We start from the raw sequence: 14,322 nt of genomic DNA, 5'->3' as shown, positions 1-14,322 counted from the left end.
CAACCCACTCCAACTACGGTTCGACTGTACGCTACAGGCACCATGTGCTCCGTTTAGCTTCAGTCAGCATTGAGCAGATGCCGCACATCAGCTACAAGTGTTCTCTCAAAGTCGAGCTTAACTTACAGCGTGGTCTCAGGATCAGCTCCAAGCTCCTTAGTGTTCCTCACCAGCCCCTTCGCCTCTCCTCAAGTCTTCAGCCTCTTGCACTTAGGGCACTGGCCTACAGGCTGCAGGACACACACGGTAGAGGAGGTTGGTTCAGTTCCTACAATTTTTTGACTTTCCAGAGCAACTTCTGTGCTGTACCTGCTCTTCCACAGCTTGGTGAGATGCTAGTGGCGAGCATAGTTTTCCCTGGAGAAGTAGGAACTGGAATGGAAGCCAAAAACAGGGCTTTCCCTCTCACCAAAAAGGAAAATTGGAATGCTGCCGCTACTTCCTCTGCCATAATAATATGCAAGAATTGTTTTTATCCAAAGCTGGAAAAGGAGAATGATTCCAAATTGGCCAGCGATGCTGTGATTTCCACTGTGCTTCAAGAATTTGACAAGAACCTTCTCCCTCGGATAGGTTATCCATCAGGAATTGCAAGAGCACTGCTGGGGCACAAAACACTTGTAAAAGGCACAGTGTCAAACATAGTCACTTTCAACATCACGTGGCTGGCAGCCAAAGTAATAGTGATGCCCAACGCTGTGAATGTGGAAAAAGCTTTGGGAGCAGCCATAACTCAAAACCCTGTGCCCCTTTTAACAGTTGTGCTAATTTTTCTAGCCTACCTTGTTTTGGCCCTCTGGGCCATGACAAAAGACAAGGCTGACAAGGACACAGAGGACAAGAACCCCATTCTGCCAGACAAGGAGCCTTTTGATAAAGTGCACTTTGCGGTCACGTTGTACACAGGCAGTCGCTTAGGAGCTGGAACCACCGCAGATGTTTTTCTTCAACTCGTTGGGCAGGATGGCACAAGTGACGCCTTTTGCTTACGACACCCACATCTTCCGTCATTCCATCAGGGAAGCACCGATACATTTTTGCTAACTGCAGAGAAAGATTTGGGAGATATTTGTGCCTTAAGGGTCTGGCACAACAACAACGGGCCTTCTCCAAGCTGGTTCCTGAGCAGAGCAAAAGTTGAAAACGTGGACACCAACAAGACCTGGTTCTTTATTTGCCGCAAGTGGCTTGCGCTCAACAAGGATGACGGCTTACTCCAAAGGACATTCCTTGCCATGAGCCCAAAAGCACGTCTCGGCAGAATTGACTATTTTTTGATTAATCTTGAAGCAAAGCTGAGAGATGGTCACCTCTGGTTCTCAGTTTTTGCTCATCCTGGCACCGGCACTTTCAGCAGGCTCCAAAGGTTAACGTGCTGTTTGGCAATGTTACTACTGAACCTGCTTGTTAATTTTATGTTCTTTAGGGCTGACAAAAAGGAAGAATCCCCACTACCTGTGAGCGTTATGAGATCAATAGCATTAGCAGCCGAAAGGGCTTTGATTACGATACCTGTGCAGATGCTCCTCATTTCCTCATTTAGGTATTCCCAGAAGGAACGTTTTAATGCATTAGAAGGGGACAACATTCAGAGACAGAAGACTCCACAAAGCGCTGTCCCCTTGTTCTTTCGCAAGAGACCAGCATTAGTTTTTTGCCGGGGATGTGTCTGCCTCTCCTGGACATTAATTACAGTTGTAACGGGGCTGTCTTCATTTTTTATTGTCTTCTATGGCTTGTCTTATGGCCAAGAGACCTCACATCAGTGGCTTTTAGCATCTTCAGTCTCCTTTGCAAAGAACATCTTCTTTTTCCAACCGCTAAAAATCCTATTTTTCTCAGCCCTGAGTACACTCCTTCACAAATATTGTCAAAGTATTCCGTGGCCAACTCAGGAAAATTATTCTGACTTTAAGCCAGATAAAGCAATGGAGACGGAAGAGGAGGTGAGAGAGATGCACCGTAAACTTGTTCAAATCTTTCCCTTCACTTACATTGCACGTGAACGCCACACCAGACGCCGAGAAAGGAAAGATTATCTTAAGAATAGTTCCAGTATCATCCACTTAGGGTTGAAGTCAATATTATTACTTTTTGCTTTTTTAAAGGTCATAAGGTTTAAGAAGGGAGCAGCTATTGGGAAATTCAACTTATTTCATCCCATCAATTTCAGCCTCAGAGGAGACATCACTGACATTTGGGGCTCAGGGACAGAAAAATAAATGGGAAAAAGTGGTTTATCTGGTCATATGAGCAACGCGGGATATTGTATTTAGCACTCTGTGCTTTGTACTTTTCAAATAAATGCTCATCATTGTTTAACTTAATTAGTCATTCTTGCCTGAATTGATTAGTAAATTTTAAGGAGTTCTTAACACTCAGCCACTTGCTTTGGACTCTGTTCTGGTTTTCTCCCAAATTTTGGCCTTGTATCTACCTCAGTGGTACTTTCCCGTCATGGCAGCTGATACCTCTTTTACATAGACAATGACTGGAGAACAAGGCTATGAGGGGTAATCTGGCCTCTGGCAAAGAGGCCATGAGCGGATCTATGCTAAGCTAAACTAAGAGAGAGCTAAAAAAGGTGAGTGCTCTGAAAATGCTGATAAAACCTTTGCTCCTCAAAGCATAAGCAATAAAAGACGAGAGGATGATTTATTGTGCTTTGACCCGGCACAGTTAAATTAGGAGTTCTTAACACTAACAGCACATTTACATTTGTATGTGTGTTTTTACTTTTGCAAGGCATCCATGTCAGCCTCTCCAATAGTACAAAGAGTGTAAAATGGCCTTTCCATAGAATGCTGCTTGCCCAAGAAAGCTCTAAGGGCACGTTAATGGAGGGATTTCTTTTACCCTCCAAGGCACAAAAGGCCATTACTGGAGTATCCCCGAACGCAAACGAACGTTTGATTCCGGTAACACTCTAACATCCTCTCTTACCTGGCAGTTCACAAAACCAAGCGCAAGTCAGTCAAGCCCAATGGCTTAACTGCTGCCATTCGGAGCAGCCACGGCTGCAGTGCAACTGCTCATCTTCCCCAGCACTATCCTTGTCTTAAACTTGCTTCTGCACCACACTCTTAGTCCAAAATAAAGCTGCCCAGCCTCCTTCTCCAAGGAAGCCCCTGCTCTGAGAGGGGAAATACAGAGACTCGCAGAAAAAAAGAAAAAAGCATAAAAGGAGAGCACACAGCAACATACCCTTACCTAGTGAAGGAGTGAACTCTCCAACGAGGATCAACCAGCACAGGAGAAAGAAGTGCAAAACCTGATTTCTTGTCCCGCTGCTCTTTTCCTGGGAAAAACAAAGTGCAAAGCTATTGATAAGTGGGACACCAGCACAATATCTTTTTAAAGATATCTCTTATCTATTTATTAAAAATTTGGAAAAAAAAAAAAAAGGACACATACATAGTCACAAGCCTTTTTGCAAGGCTTACTGGGCTTAAGTCCTCGGTTCTGGGCTTAAGTGGCATTGCTGTTGCTTTTCTTTCTGCCTCCTTCCAGAGAGGCAGTGACAGGATGCAGGCAGCAGCTCACGGAGGGAGTCTCTTCCCCAGTTGCTTTGTGGCGCAGGGAGGATATTTGGTTTCTTCGGGGAGCGGGGGAAGCATTTCTGGGCAGAGGTCGTAGGAGCTCATCAAAGGGCATGCTGCCAGTTTGAAAGCTCAGAGCTGGACTACAATTAGTATCTGTAACCCATCTCTGTCTCTTCTTTTTGGAAAGAGACAATAGGATTCTTATATTGCAGATCCAACCAGCCCTGCCCACTGGGATCAATCTGCAGTACCTGAGTTGGGATAGAAGGCATCGTTTTCCCTTCTTTTGTGATTTCGATGAAAAGGTACCCTAGGAGGGGGGACACTGTTTAAGTGAAAACTTCACTGGGGTTAGATGGTAAAAAGTGACAAGAATTCCCTTGGTTTTTGTTTGTTTGTTTGTTTGTTTGTTTTGGGTGCACGTGCTAGAGATCTAGCATGACTTCCAAAGAGCTTCTGAAAAATGTGCCAAACTCTTGTGGACTTCACCTGCCTCTTTATAGCATCGCTCACCATGCCAAGACGCAAATTCAGGACTCCAAAGTCCACTGTTAGAATTGCCATAATGATCAAGTACTTGGGCTGAGAAGATGCCCTGGCTGCATGAACTGTAAGAAAGCCATACAAGACCAGTCCTGTCATGGCTGTCAAGGATAAGCTTTGGCCTGGAAAGCTGGAGAAAAGGAATCTCTCCATTCTCTAGAGTTCCATTGGGGCAGTGACTAATACGATGCAGTTCCAAAAGCCCTTTGTTAAAAGGGATGCAGGCGCCTTCCTATCCCTCTGTCATCAGGAGGTTTCTCATGCGCTTGCCAGGCTACTTCCCAAGAACTGACGGGCTAAATTGCCCAGCGGATGCCAAATTGCATGTTTCTCTAGCAAACCGAAAGCATTTCCTCTCTTTGCTGCTCTTTCTTGCATTACTCTCTTTCTCCAAACATGAGAGTGGCCCAAATTGTGGAGGCGACAGATTGTCCACTCTCAGCTCTGAAGGAGCTGACTTTGTATACAGACCCGCTATGCTTCAGCTAGCTGCACAGGCATGAAAACGTCAGCTCTCTTCACCCTTGAGCGGCAATCAAGCCAACAGGAACAAGGGCTCCAAACATTTCCCTCATATTTTACCTTTGTTCATAAATCTGTGCTCATCCGTTTGCTTGACAGACAAGAAAAGTGAAATGTGTGCCTTGCTGTCCACCAAGACCTACCTTCATGATACTGAACAAGAGAGTGATGCCCACTGTGCTTCTGACACTCTGCTAGCTCTCCATTTTACAGAGGAAACCAAGCTTTTGCCACAGGGAGACAACAGAGCTAAATAGAAAAGTCTGTGGCTCTGCTTCTGTGGCCTCTAGTCTGCGTGGTATTATACTGGTCCTTGGGAGCAGCTAAACAGTTTCTCAGTTGTAAATAACTTATTCTGTTCAAGGAGCTATGAAAAATGTTAAGAAAGGAATGTCTGATCCTATGATGTAGCAGGAACACACCATTTGCTTGCCCAGGCTGCTGCTGGCACCAGCCATGGTGCATACAGTTGAGCGGAATTCAGGAGCAACTGTCTAGAGGTCATCTTGACCCTTTGCTACATCCCAATAATCTCAGGTCGTAACACAACCGCCCAGCGCTGCCACCCGTGCTTCCTACAATCTCCACACTTTCCAACAGCACAAAAGGTGCCAGCACAACAGCACATGCCATACATGCCGACTTTGTACCCAGCGACAGCAAAAAGATTCACACTGATCAAACCAACTCCCGCCCCTTTCCCCAAATGGCCTGTCACTCACCCATTGGCAAACACATCCAGTGCACATACATGGAGCTTCTCCAGCTCACTCAGTGCCTGTGATTTTGCCAGCATCATCATTCTTCTCACTGCACTGTCCAGCTCTCTGTTGAGCCACACTGAACTTCCAGCGCCAAGCAGCTCCAATCCATTAGCGATGGCAAGTGCCATTGCTGCAGAAACCAGCGCATTAGAGCTTGCCAAGTAGAGCATTTACCTCTACATAAATTCCTGAAAGGGGCTTGTTTTGCCTGCTTCTTCGTTTGCTTGTTTGTTTGTTTCAAATGGGAACTGTCTTGTAGGTGAAAGCAGTCCCAGGCTTTAAGACATCATCCAGCAGTATCCAGCTGAAGAAGTAAAGGTTACACTTGGTAAAACTTGCATCTGCTGCTTTTAACTTGCAGAGACAGCCCTCACCATCTCTTAGGGTCTCCTTATTGCTCCAGGTTGCACCCTGTAACAGAGAAAGACAACTGCTAGAAAACAGACGATACTGAACTTCTTTGCATTCACACAAGCAAGGCAAATTCAAAAGTAAGCAAGCCAAAGGAGGAAAAGAGAAACTTTATTTTCAGGGAAGAGTTAACTTAGTAGGATGATGGAGATCCTGGCTTCTTTAAGGCATGAGTTTATGTAGTTTATGTCTAGTGGGGGATTTTCCAGTGTCGAGTAGCAAGAGCTGACTGGCTGGAGCTTTGCCCTGCAGATGGAGTATTTAGCATAGCTCTCTGAAAGAAGGCTATTTATTTATTTATTTATTGCTCTCTACTCACGCCTTGCCTTAGTGGCCGTGTGGCAGCTGGCTTCTGAGGTATCCCCTTCTCGTCTCAGCCAGCCACTTTTTCTCACAAGCCTTGCATGAAGGTCACATGTGTGAGGCCACAAGCTTCTGGTTCCATTTAGCTGAAACATGCACGCACACATGCACGGGCCTTGCTGAAGCCTTCTTTCCTGAACAACCTGAAGTAAAAAAGCCCTGTCTCAAGCACTCACAAGCTGTATTTCTTGAGAGACGCTTGCAGAAGACAGAGACACTGCCCAGACACTTTAGCCAGATCTGGCCAAGGCCAAAGACTGGCCCCTGCTTTAAGACACGAGTTTACTAACAGGATCTGGTGCTTCTTTACCCAGAGCCGTGTCCCTTGTGGAGCCTCTGCTGGTTCTCAGGACCCTCTGCTTCTTCCAGGTCACTCTTTGCACACCTGCTATCGCTCAAGGGACTTTTCCAGAGCTCTGGAGCTCACCAACCTCTCATACTCCCAAAGATTCCCCAGAACGTTGTTAAGCCTCCTGACCTACCTAACCTTTTCTTGTGGATGAGCGCGTGTCATGCTGACACCTCCTTGCACCTCTTGGTATTTCCTGAAGAAGGCCCTCATTAATAGAACTTTTTCCCAAATACAAATATTCTCTGGGTTGATTCCTAGCTTTTTTTGCTTGCTCGTTTTCGGCTTTGGTTTTTGTGTCTGTTTAACTGGTAACATGACAGCAAACTCTGAGTCACCGCAGAGGAGGCTCCCGCTCCAAGTCGCGGCTCTCGCCGACTAATTCTCACTAACACGGACTCTCTCTGGCAGTGTTAAATGTGGAAAATGCCACAGGCTTGCGGTAGGAACTGCCAAGAAGGAAAGAAGGAGATACGTGTACAGGTACCTAAGAACATAAGCAGCAGAGTGGGAAGGGGAGAAGATGCTGCAGCAGGCACCATGGCTGCAAAGTGAGCGCTGACAAGGAGCAGAGCACCAGGGCCCAGGAGCCTCTGCGGAGCAAGCAGCGAGCGCGGGCAGAGCTGGACCCAGAGCAGGAGGCAGCGCAGAGCTCGCCCCAAAGGCACCTGGCCTGGGAGAGGCCTGTGAGGGGCTGGCAGGGGCCACCCGCGTGAGGGCCGCTCGCAGCCGCCACACAACACGGGCCGCCCTCGCGCCAGCGCCCGTTCTGCGGAGGGCAGCGGGCAGGGGCTCCGCGGCACTCGCAGCACATGGCCACAGCAGCCTCGGCTCGCATCGGCCTCCCTGTGAGGACCCGCTTAGCGGGAGGAGGACAGGCAGGGAGGAAGCACAAACCGCACAGGGTGCTAAAGGCCCCTGCCCGCCGTGCAGCGGCCCTCAGCCTGCAGTCCCTCAGGGGCACCATGACCCTGCTTTGCCAACTCCATCCGCCCAAGAGCGGCCCCACAGCACCTCCGCAGCATCCCCAACGCCTCCCGCCCCATGAAGGGGGAGCCCCTGGGGGTCGCCGGTGGCCAGCCAGGGTCAGGGCCACCTGGGATGTGGGCAGAGCTGCAGCTTTGGGCAAGCAGGTTTCAGGGGGTGGTTTGTTCCAGAGCGGGGGGCAATAGAAGGAGCCGGGCGGCCCCCCCACGCCTTAGAGGGGATGGGAAGCCCCATTGTTGGGTGTCGTCGCCAGGGGCCACCTGCTTCCTTGATGCCCTCGGGACCCAAGGTGCCCAGCGCAGGGCAAGCGGCCCTGAGGGCACCTCTGGAGCCCAGCGCGCCTGCTTCGTGCAGCAGCAGCACCAATGGCTCTCGGGCCACAGCTCTCCCTCGGCCAAGCGGTGGCGGCGCCAGCGCTGGCCCTTCTGCTCCTCTGGCTTCCCGGCGGCTGCCCTCCAGCCTTGCGGGATGCTGCTCCCCTTCTGCAACCCTCGTCCCTCCTCGTCGTCTCCCTGAGCCCTCACAGACACGTCTCACAGAGACCGGGCATGGAGCACGGCATCTCCTGCTTATGGAGTAAGCCCATGAATCAGGGTTACCAGCCAGCCCCTGGAGCACAACTGCAGCCACAGCCCCCACTGCATTGCTCCTGCTACATCAACCCTGCCTGGGGGAAGAATACACCTTGCTGGTCTGGGCAGCTTGTGCTGCAGGCAACCCTCCTGCCTGGAAGAACGCCACCAGCCACAGCCTCCAGTTTCATTACAATGCAGTGCTCATCAGCTTCATGCTCTGCTCCTGGAGGCCTTCATCACAACTTGAGCATTGAGATGTGCGGGCAGGATATACGACTGCCAGGATTTGGGCCACACATTCACCCGACCCACGGCGGGGAGGCAGTAGAGCTGGGCTGGTGTGCACGCCTCCAGAGTGCAAAGTGGCAATACCGTTTTAGCAGCCACGGAAGCAACTCATCTGCCCTTCTTCCCAGCAACGATCATGAAGAGGCACTACCACCGTCTGCTTACCCAGGAGTCGAGGTGCAACCCACATGTGCAACCCACTCCAACTACGGTTCGACTGTACGCTACAGGCACCATGTGCTCCGTTTAGCTTCAGTCAGCATTGAGCAGATGCCGCACATCAGCTACAAGTGTTCTCTCAAAGTCAAGCTTAACTTGCAGCGTGGTCTCAGGATCAGCTCCAAGCTCCTTAGTGTTCCTCACCAGCCCCTTCGCCTCTCCTCGAGTCTTCAGCCTCTTGCACTTAGGGCACTGGCCTACAGGCTGCAGGACACACAGGGTAGAGGAGGTTGGTTCAGTTCCTACAATTTTTTGACTTTCCAGAGCAACTTCTCTGCTGTACCTGCTCTTCCACAGCTTGGTGAGATGCTAGTGGCGAGCATAGTTTTCCCTGGAGAAGTAGGAACTGGAATGGAAGCCAAAAACAGGGCTTTCCCTCTCACCAAAAAGGAAAATTGGAATGCTGCCGCTACTTCCTCTGCCATAATAATATGCAAGAATTGTTTTTATCCAAAGCTGGAAAAGGAGAATGATTCCAAATTGGCCAGCGATGCTGTGATTTCCACTGTGCTTCAAGAATTTGACAAGAACCTTCTCCCTCGGATAGGTTATCCATCAGGAATTGCAAGAGCACTGCTGGAGCACAAAACACTTGTAAAAGGCACAGTGTCAAACATAGTCACTTTCAACATCACGTGGCTGGCAGCCAAAGTAATAGTGATGCCCAACACTGTGAATGTGGAAAAAGCTTTGGGAGCAGCCATAACTCAAAACCCTGTGCCCCTTTTAACAGTTGTGCTAATTTTTCTAGCCTACCTTGTTTTGGCCCTCTGGGCCATGACAAAAGACAAGGCTGACAAGGACACAGAGGACAAGAACCCCATTCTGCCAGACAAGGAGCCTTTTGATAAAGTGCACTTTGCGGTCACGTTGTACACAGGCAGTCGCTTAGGAGCTGGAACCACCGCAGATGTTTTTCTTCAACTCGTTGGCCAGGATGGCACAAGTGACGCCTTTTGCTTACGACACCCACATCTTCCGTCATTCCATCAGGGAAGCACCGATACATTTTTGCTAACTGCAGAGAAAGATCTGGGAGACATTTGTGCCTTAAGGGTCTGGCACAACAACAACGGGCCTTCTCCAAGCTGGTTCCTGAGCAGAGCAAAAGTTGAAAACGTGGACACCAACAAGACCTGGTTCTTTATTTGCCGCAAGTGGCTTGCGCTCAACAAGGATGACGGCTTACTCCAAAGGACATTCCTTGCCATGAGCCCCAAAGCACGTCTCGGCAGAATTGACTATTTTTTGATTAATCTTGAAGCAAAGCTGAGAGATGGTCACCTCTGGTTCTCAGTTTTTGCTCATCCTGGCACCGGCACTTTCAGCAGGCTCCAAAGGTTAACGTGCTGTTTGGCAATGTTACTACTGAACCTGCTTGTTAATTTTATGTTCTTTAGGGCTGACAAAAAGGAAGAATCCCCACTACCTGTGAGCGTTATGAGATCAATAGCATTAGCAGCCGAAAGGGCTTTGATTACGATACCTGTGCAGATGCTCCTCATTTCCTCATTTAGGTATTCCCAGAAGGAACGTTTTAATGCATTAGAAGGGGACAACATTGAGAGACAGAAGACACCACAAAGCGCTGTCCCCTTGTTCTTTCGCAAGAGACCAGCATTAGTTTTTTGCCGGGGATGTGTCTGCCTCTCCTGGACATTAATTACAGTTGTAACGGGGCTGTCTTCATTTTTTATTGTCTTCTATGGCTTGTCTTATGGGCAAGAGACCTCACATCAGTGGCTTTTAGCATCTTCAGTCTCCTTTGCGAAGAACATCTTCTTTTTCCAACCGCTAAAAATCCTGTTTTTCTCTGCCCTGAGTACACTCCTTCACAAATATTGTCAAAGTATTCCGTGGCCAACTCAGGAAAATTATTCTGACTTTAAGCCAGATAAAGCAATGGAGACGGAAGAGGAGGTGAGAGAGATGCACCGTAAACTTGTTCAAATCTTTCCCTTCACTTACATTGCACGTGAACGCCACACCAGACGCCGAGAAAGGAAAGATTATCTTAAGAATAGTTCCAGTATCATCCACTTAGGGTTGAAGTCAATATTATTACTTTTTGCTTTTTTAAAGGTCATAAGGTTTAAGAAGGGAGCAGCTATTGGGAAATTCAACTTATTTCATCCCATCAATTTCAGCCTCAGAGGAGACATCACTGACATTTGGGGCTCAGGGACAGAAAAATAAATGGGAAAAAGTGGTTTATCTGGTCATATGAGCAACGCGGGATATTGTATTTAGCACTCTGTGCTTTGTACTTTTCAAATAAATGCTCATCATTGTTTAACTTAATTAGTCATTCTTGCCTGAATTGATTAGTAAATTTTAAGGAGTTCTTAACACTCAGCCACTTGCTTTGGACTCTGTTCTGGTTTTCTCCCAAATTTTGGCCTTGTATCTACCTCAGTGGTACTTTCCCGTCATGGCAGCTGATACCTCTTTTACACAGACAATGACTGGAGAACAAGGCTATGAGGGGTAATCTGGCCTCTGGCAAAGAGGCCATGAGCGGATCTATGCTAAGCTAAACTAAGAGAGAGCTAAAAAAGGTGAGTGCTCTGAAAATGCTGATAAAACCTTTGCTCCTCAAAGCATAAGCAATAAAAGACGAGAGGATGATTTATTGTGCTTTGACCCGGCACAGTTAAATTAGGAGTTCTTAACACTAACAGCACATTTACATTTGTATGTGTGTTTTTACTTTTGCAAGGCATCCATGTCAGCCTCTCCAATAGTATAAAGAGTGTAAAATGGCCTTTCCATAGAATGCTGCTTGCCCAAGAAAGCTCTAAGGGCACGTTAATGGAGGGATTTCTTTTACCCTCCACGGCACAAAAGGCCATTACTGGAGTATCCCCGAACGCAAACGAACGTTTGATTCCGGTAACACTCTAACATCCTCTCTTACCTGGCAGTTCACGAAACCAAGCGCAAGTCAGTCAAGCCCAATGGCTTAACTGCTGCCATTCGGAGCAGCCACGGCTGCAGTGCAACTGCTCATCTTCCCCAGCACTATCCTTGTCTTAAACTTGCTTCTGCACCACACTCTTAGTCCAAAATAAAGCTGCCCAGCCTCCTTCTCCAAGGAAGCCCCTGCTCTGAGAGGGGAAATACAGAGACTCGCAGAAAAAAAGAAAAAAGCATAAAAGGAGAGCACACAGCAACATACCCTTACCTAGTGAAGGAGTGAACTCTCCAACGGGGATCAACCAGCACAGGAGAAAGAAGTGCAAAACCTGATTTCTTGTCCCGCTGCTCTTTTCCTGGGAAAAACAAAGTGCAAAGCCATTGATAAGTGGGACACCAGCACAATATCTTTTTAAAGATATCTCTTATCTATTTATTAAAAATTTGGAAAAAAAAAAAAAGGACACATATATAGTCACAAGCCTTTTTGCAAGGCTTACTGGCCTTGAGTCCTCGGTTCTGGGCTTAAGTGGCATTGCTGTTGCTTTTCTTTCTGGCTCCTTCCAGAGAGGCAGTGACAGGATGCAGGCAGCAGCTCACGGAGGGAGTCTCTTCCCCAGTTGCTTTGTGGTGAAGGGAGGATATTTTGGTTTCTTCGGGGAGCGGGGGAAGCATTTCTGGGCAGAGGTCGTAGGAGCTCATCAAAGGGCATGCTGCCAGTTTGAAAGCTCAGAGCTGGACTACCATTAGTATCTGTAACCCATCTCTGTCTCTTCTTTTTGGAAAGAGACAATAGGATTCTTATATTGCAGATCCAACCAGCCCTGCCCACTGGGATCAATCTGCAGTACCTGAGTTGGGATAGAAGGCATCGTTTTCCCTTCTTTTGTGATTTCGATGAAAAGGTACCCTAGGAGGGGGGACACTGTTTAAGTGAAAACTTCACTGGGGTTAGATGGTAAAATGTGACAAGAATTCCCTTGGTTTTTGTTTGTTTGTTTGTTTGTTTGTTTTGGGTGCACGTGCTAGAGATCTAGCATGACTTCCAAAGAGCTTCTGAAAAAATGTGCCAAACTCTTGTGGACTTCACCTGCCTCTTTATAGCATCGCTCACCATGCCAAGACGCAAATTCAGGACTCCAAAGTCCACTGTTAGAATTGCCATAATGATCAAGTACTTGGGCTGAGAAGATGCCCTGGCTGCATGAACTGTAAGAAAGCCATACAAGACCAGTCCTGTCATGGCTGTCAAGGGATAAGCTTTGGCCTGGAAAGCTGGAGAAAAGGGAATCTCTCCATTCTCTAGAGTTCCATTGGGGCAGTGACTAATACGATGCAGTTCCAAAAGCCCTTTGTTAAAAGGGATGCAGGCGCCTTCCTATCCCTCTGTCATCAGGAGGTTTCTCATGCGCTTGCCAGGCTACTTCCCAAGAACTGACGGGCTAAATTGCCCAGCGGATGCCAAATTGCATGTTTCTCTAGCAAACGGAAAGCATTTCCTCTCTTTGCTGCTCTTTCTTGCATTACTCTCTTTCTCCAAACATGAGAGTGGCCCAAATTGTGGAGGCGACAGATTGTCCACTCTCAGCTCTGAAGGAGCTGACTTTGTATACAGACCCGCTATGCTTCAGCTAGCTGCACAGGCATGAAAACGTCAGCTCTCTTCACCCTTGAGCGGCAATCAAGCCAACAGGAACAAGGGCTCCAAACATTTCCCTCATATTTTACCTTTGTTCATAAATCTGTGCTCATCCGTTTGCTTGACAGACAAGAAAAGTGAAATGTGTGCCTTGCTGTCCACCAAGACCTACCTTCATGATACTGAACAAGAGAGTGATGCCCACTGTGCTTCTGACACTCTGCTAGCTCTCCATTTTACAGAGGAAACCAAGCTTTTGCCACAGGGAGACAACAGAGCTAAATAGAAAAGTCTGTGGCTCTGCTTCTGTGGCCTCTAGTCTGCGTGGTATTATACTGGTCCTTGGGAGCAGCTAAACAGTTTCTCAGTTGTAAATAACTTATTCTGTTCAAGGAGCTATGAAAAATGTTAAGAAAGGAATGTCTGATCCTATGATGTAGCAGGAACACACCATTTGCTTGCCCAGGGCTGCTGCTGGCACCAGCCATGGTGCATACAGTTGAGCGGAATTCAGGAGCAACTGTCTAGAGGTCATCTTGACCCTTTGCTACATCCCAATAATCTCAGGTCGTAACACAACCGCCCAGCGCTGCCACCCGTGCTTCCTACAATCTCCACACTTTCCAACAGCACAAAAGGTGCCAGCACAACAGCACATGCCATACATGCCGACTTTGTACCCAGCGACAGCAAAAAGATTCACACTGATCAAACCAACTCCCGCCCCTTTCCCCAAATGGCCTGTCACTCACCCATTGGCAAACACATCCAGTGCACATACATGGAGCTTCTCCCGCTCACTCAGTGCCTGTGATTTTGCCAGCATCATCATTCTTCTCACTGCACTGTCCAGCTCTCTGTTGAGCCACACTGAACTTCCAGCGCCAAGCAGCTCCAATCCATTAGCGATGGCAAGTGCCATTGCTGCAGAAACCAGCGCATTAGAGCTTGCCAAGTAGAGCATTTACCTCTACATAAATTCCTGAAAGGGGCTTGTTTTGCCTGCTTCTTCGTTTGCTTGTTTGTTTGTTTCAAATGGGAACTGTCTTGTAGGTGAAAGCAGTCCCAGGCTTTAAGACATCATCCAGCAGTATCCAGCTGAAGAAGTAAAGGTTACACTAGGTAAAACTTGCATCTGCTGCTTTTAACTTGCAGAGACAGCCCTCACCATCTCTTAGGGTCTCCTTATTGCTCCAGGTTGCAC

The 14,322-nt window shown here is 48.0% G+C and overlaps 1 protein-coding gene across 1 annotated transcript; it reads left to right on the top strand.

The window, feature by feature from the left end:
* Positions 1-332: 332 nt before the first annotated feature.
* LOC148594560 (polycystin family receptor for egg jelly-like) lies at positions 333-4,128 on the top strand. Its single transcript, XM_088525642.1, has 2 exons — positions 333-1,560; positions 4,046-4,128. Exons 1-2 carry the CDS (start codon positions 333-335, stop codon positions 4,126-4,128), a joined length of 1,311 nt encoding a protein of 436 aa, XP_088381768.1.
* The last annotated feature ends 10,194 nt before the right edge of the window (positions 4,129-14,322 follow it).

This window comes from Tinamus guttatus, unplaced genomic scaffold (genome assembly GCF_059628265.1).
Source record: "Tinamus guttatus ecotype Peru unplaced genomic scaffold, ASM5962826v1 Tinamus_guttatus_pri_ptg000229l, whole genome shotgun sequence".
In the NCBI taxonomy this organism is placed as follows: Eukaryota; Metazoa; Chordata; class Aves; order Tinamiformes; family Tinamidae; genus Tinamus; species Tinamus guttatus.
The sequence above is the reverse complement of the archived record's forward strand: the minus strand, read 5'-3'. Positions and strand labels throughout refer to the sequence as shown.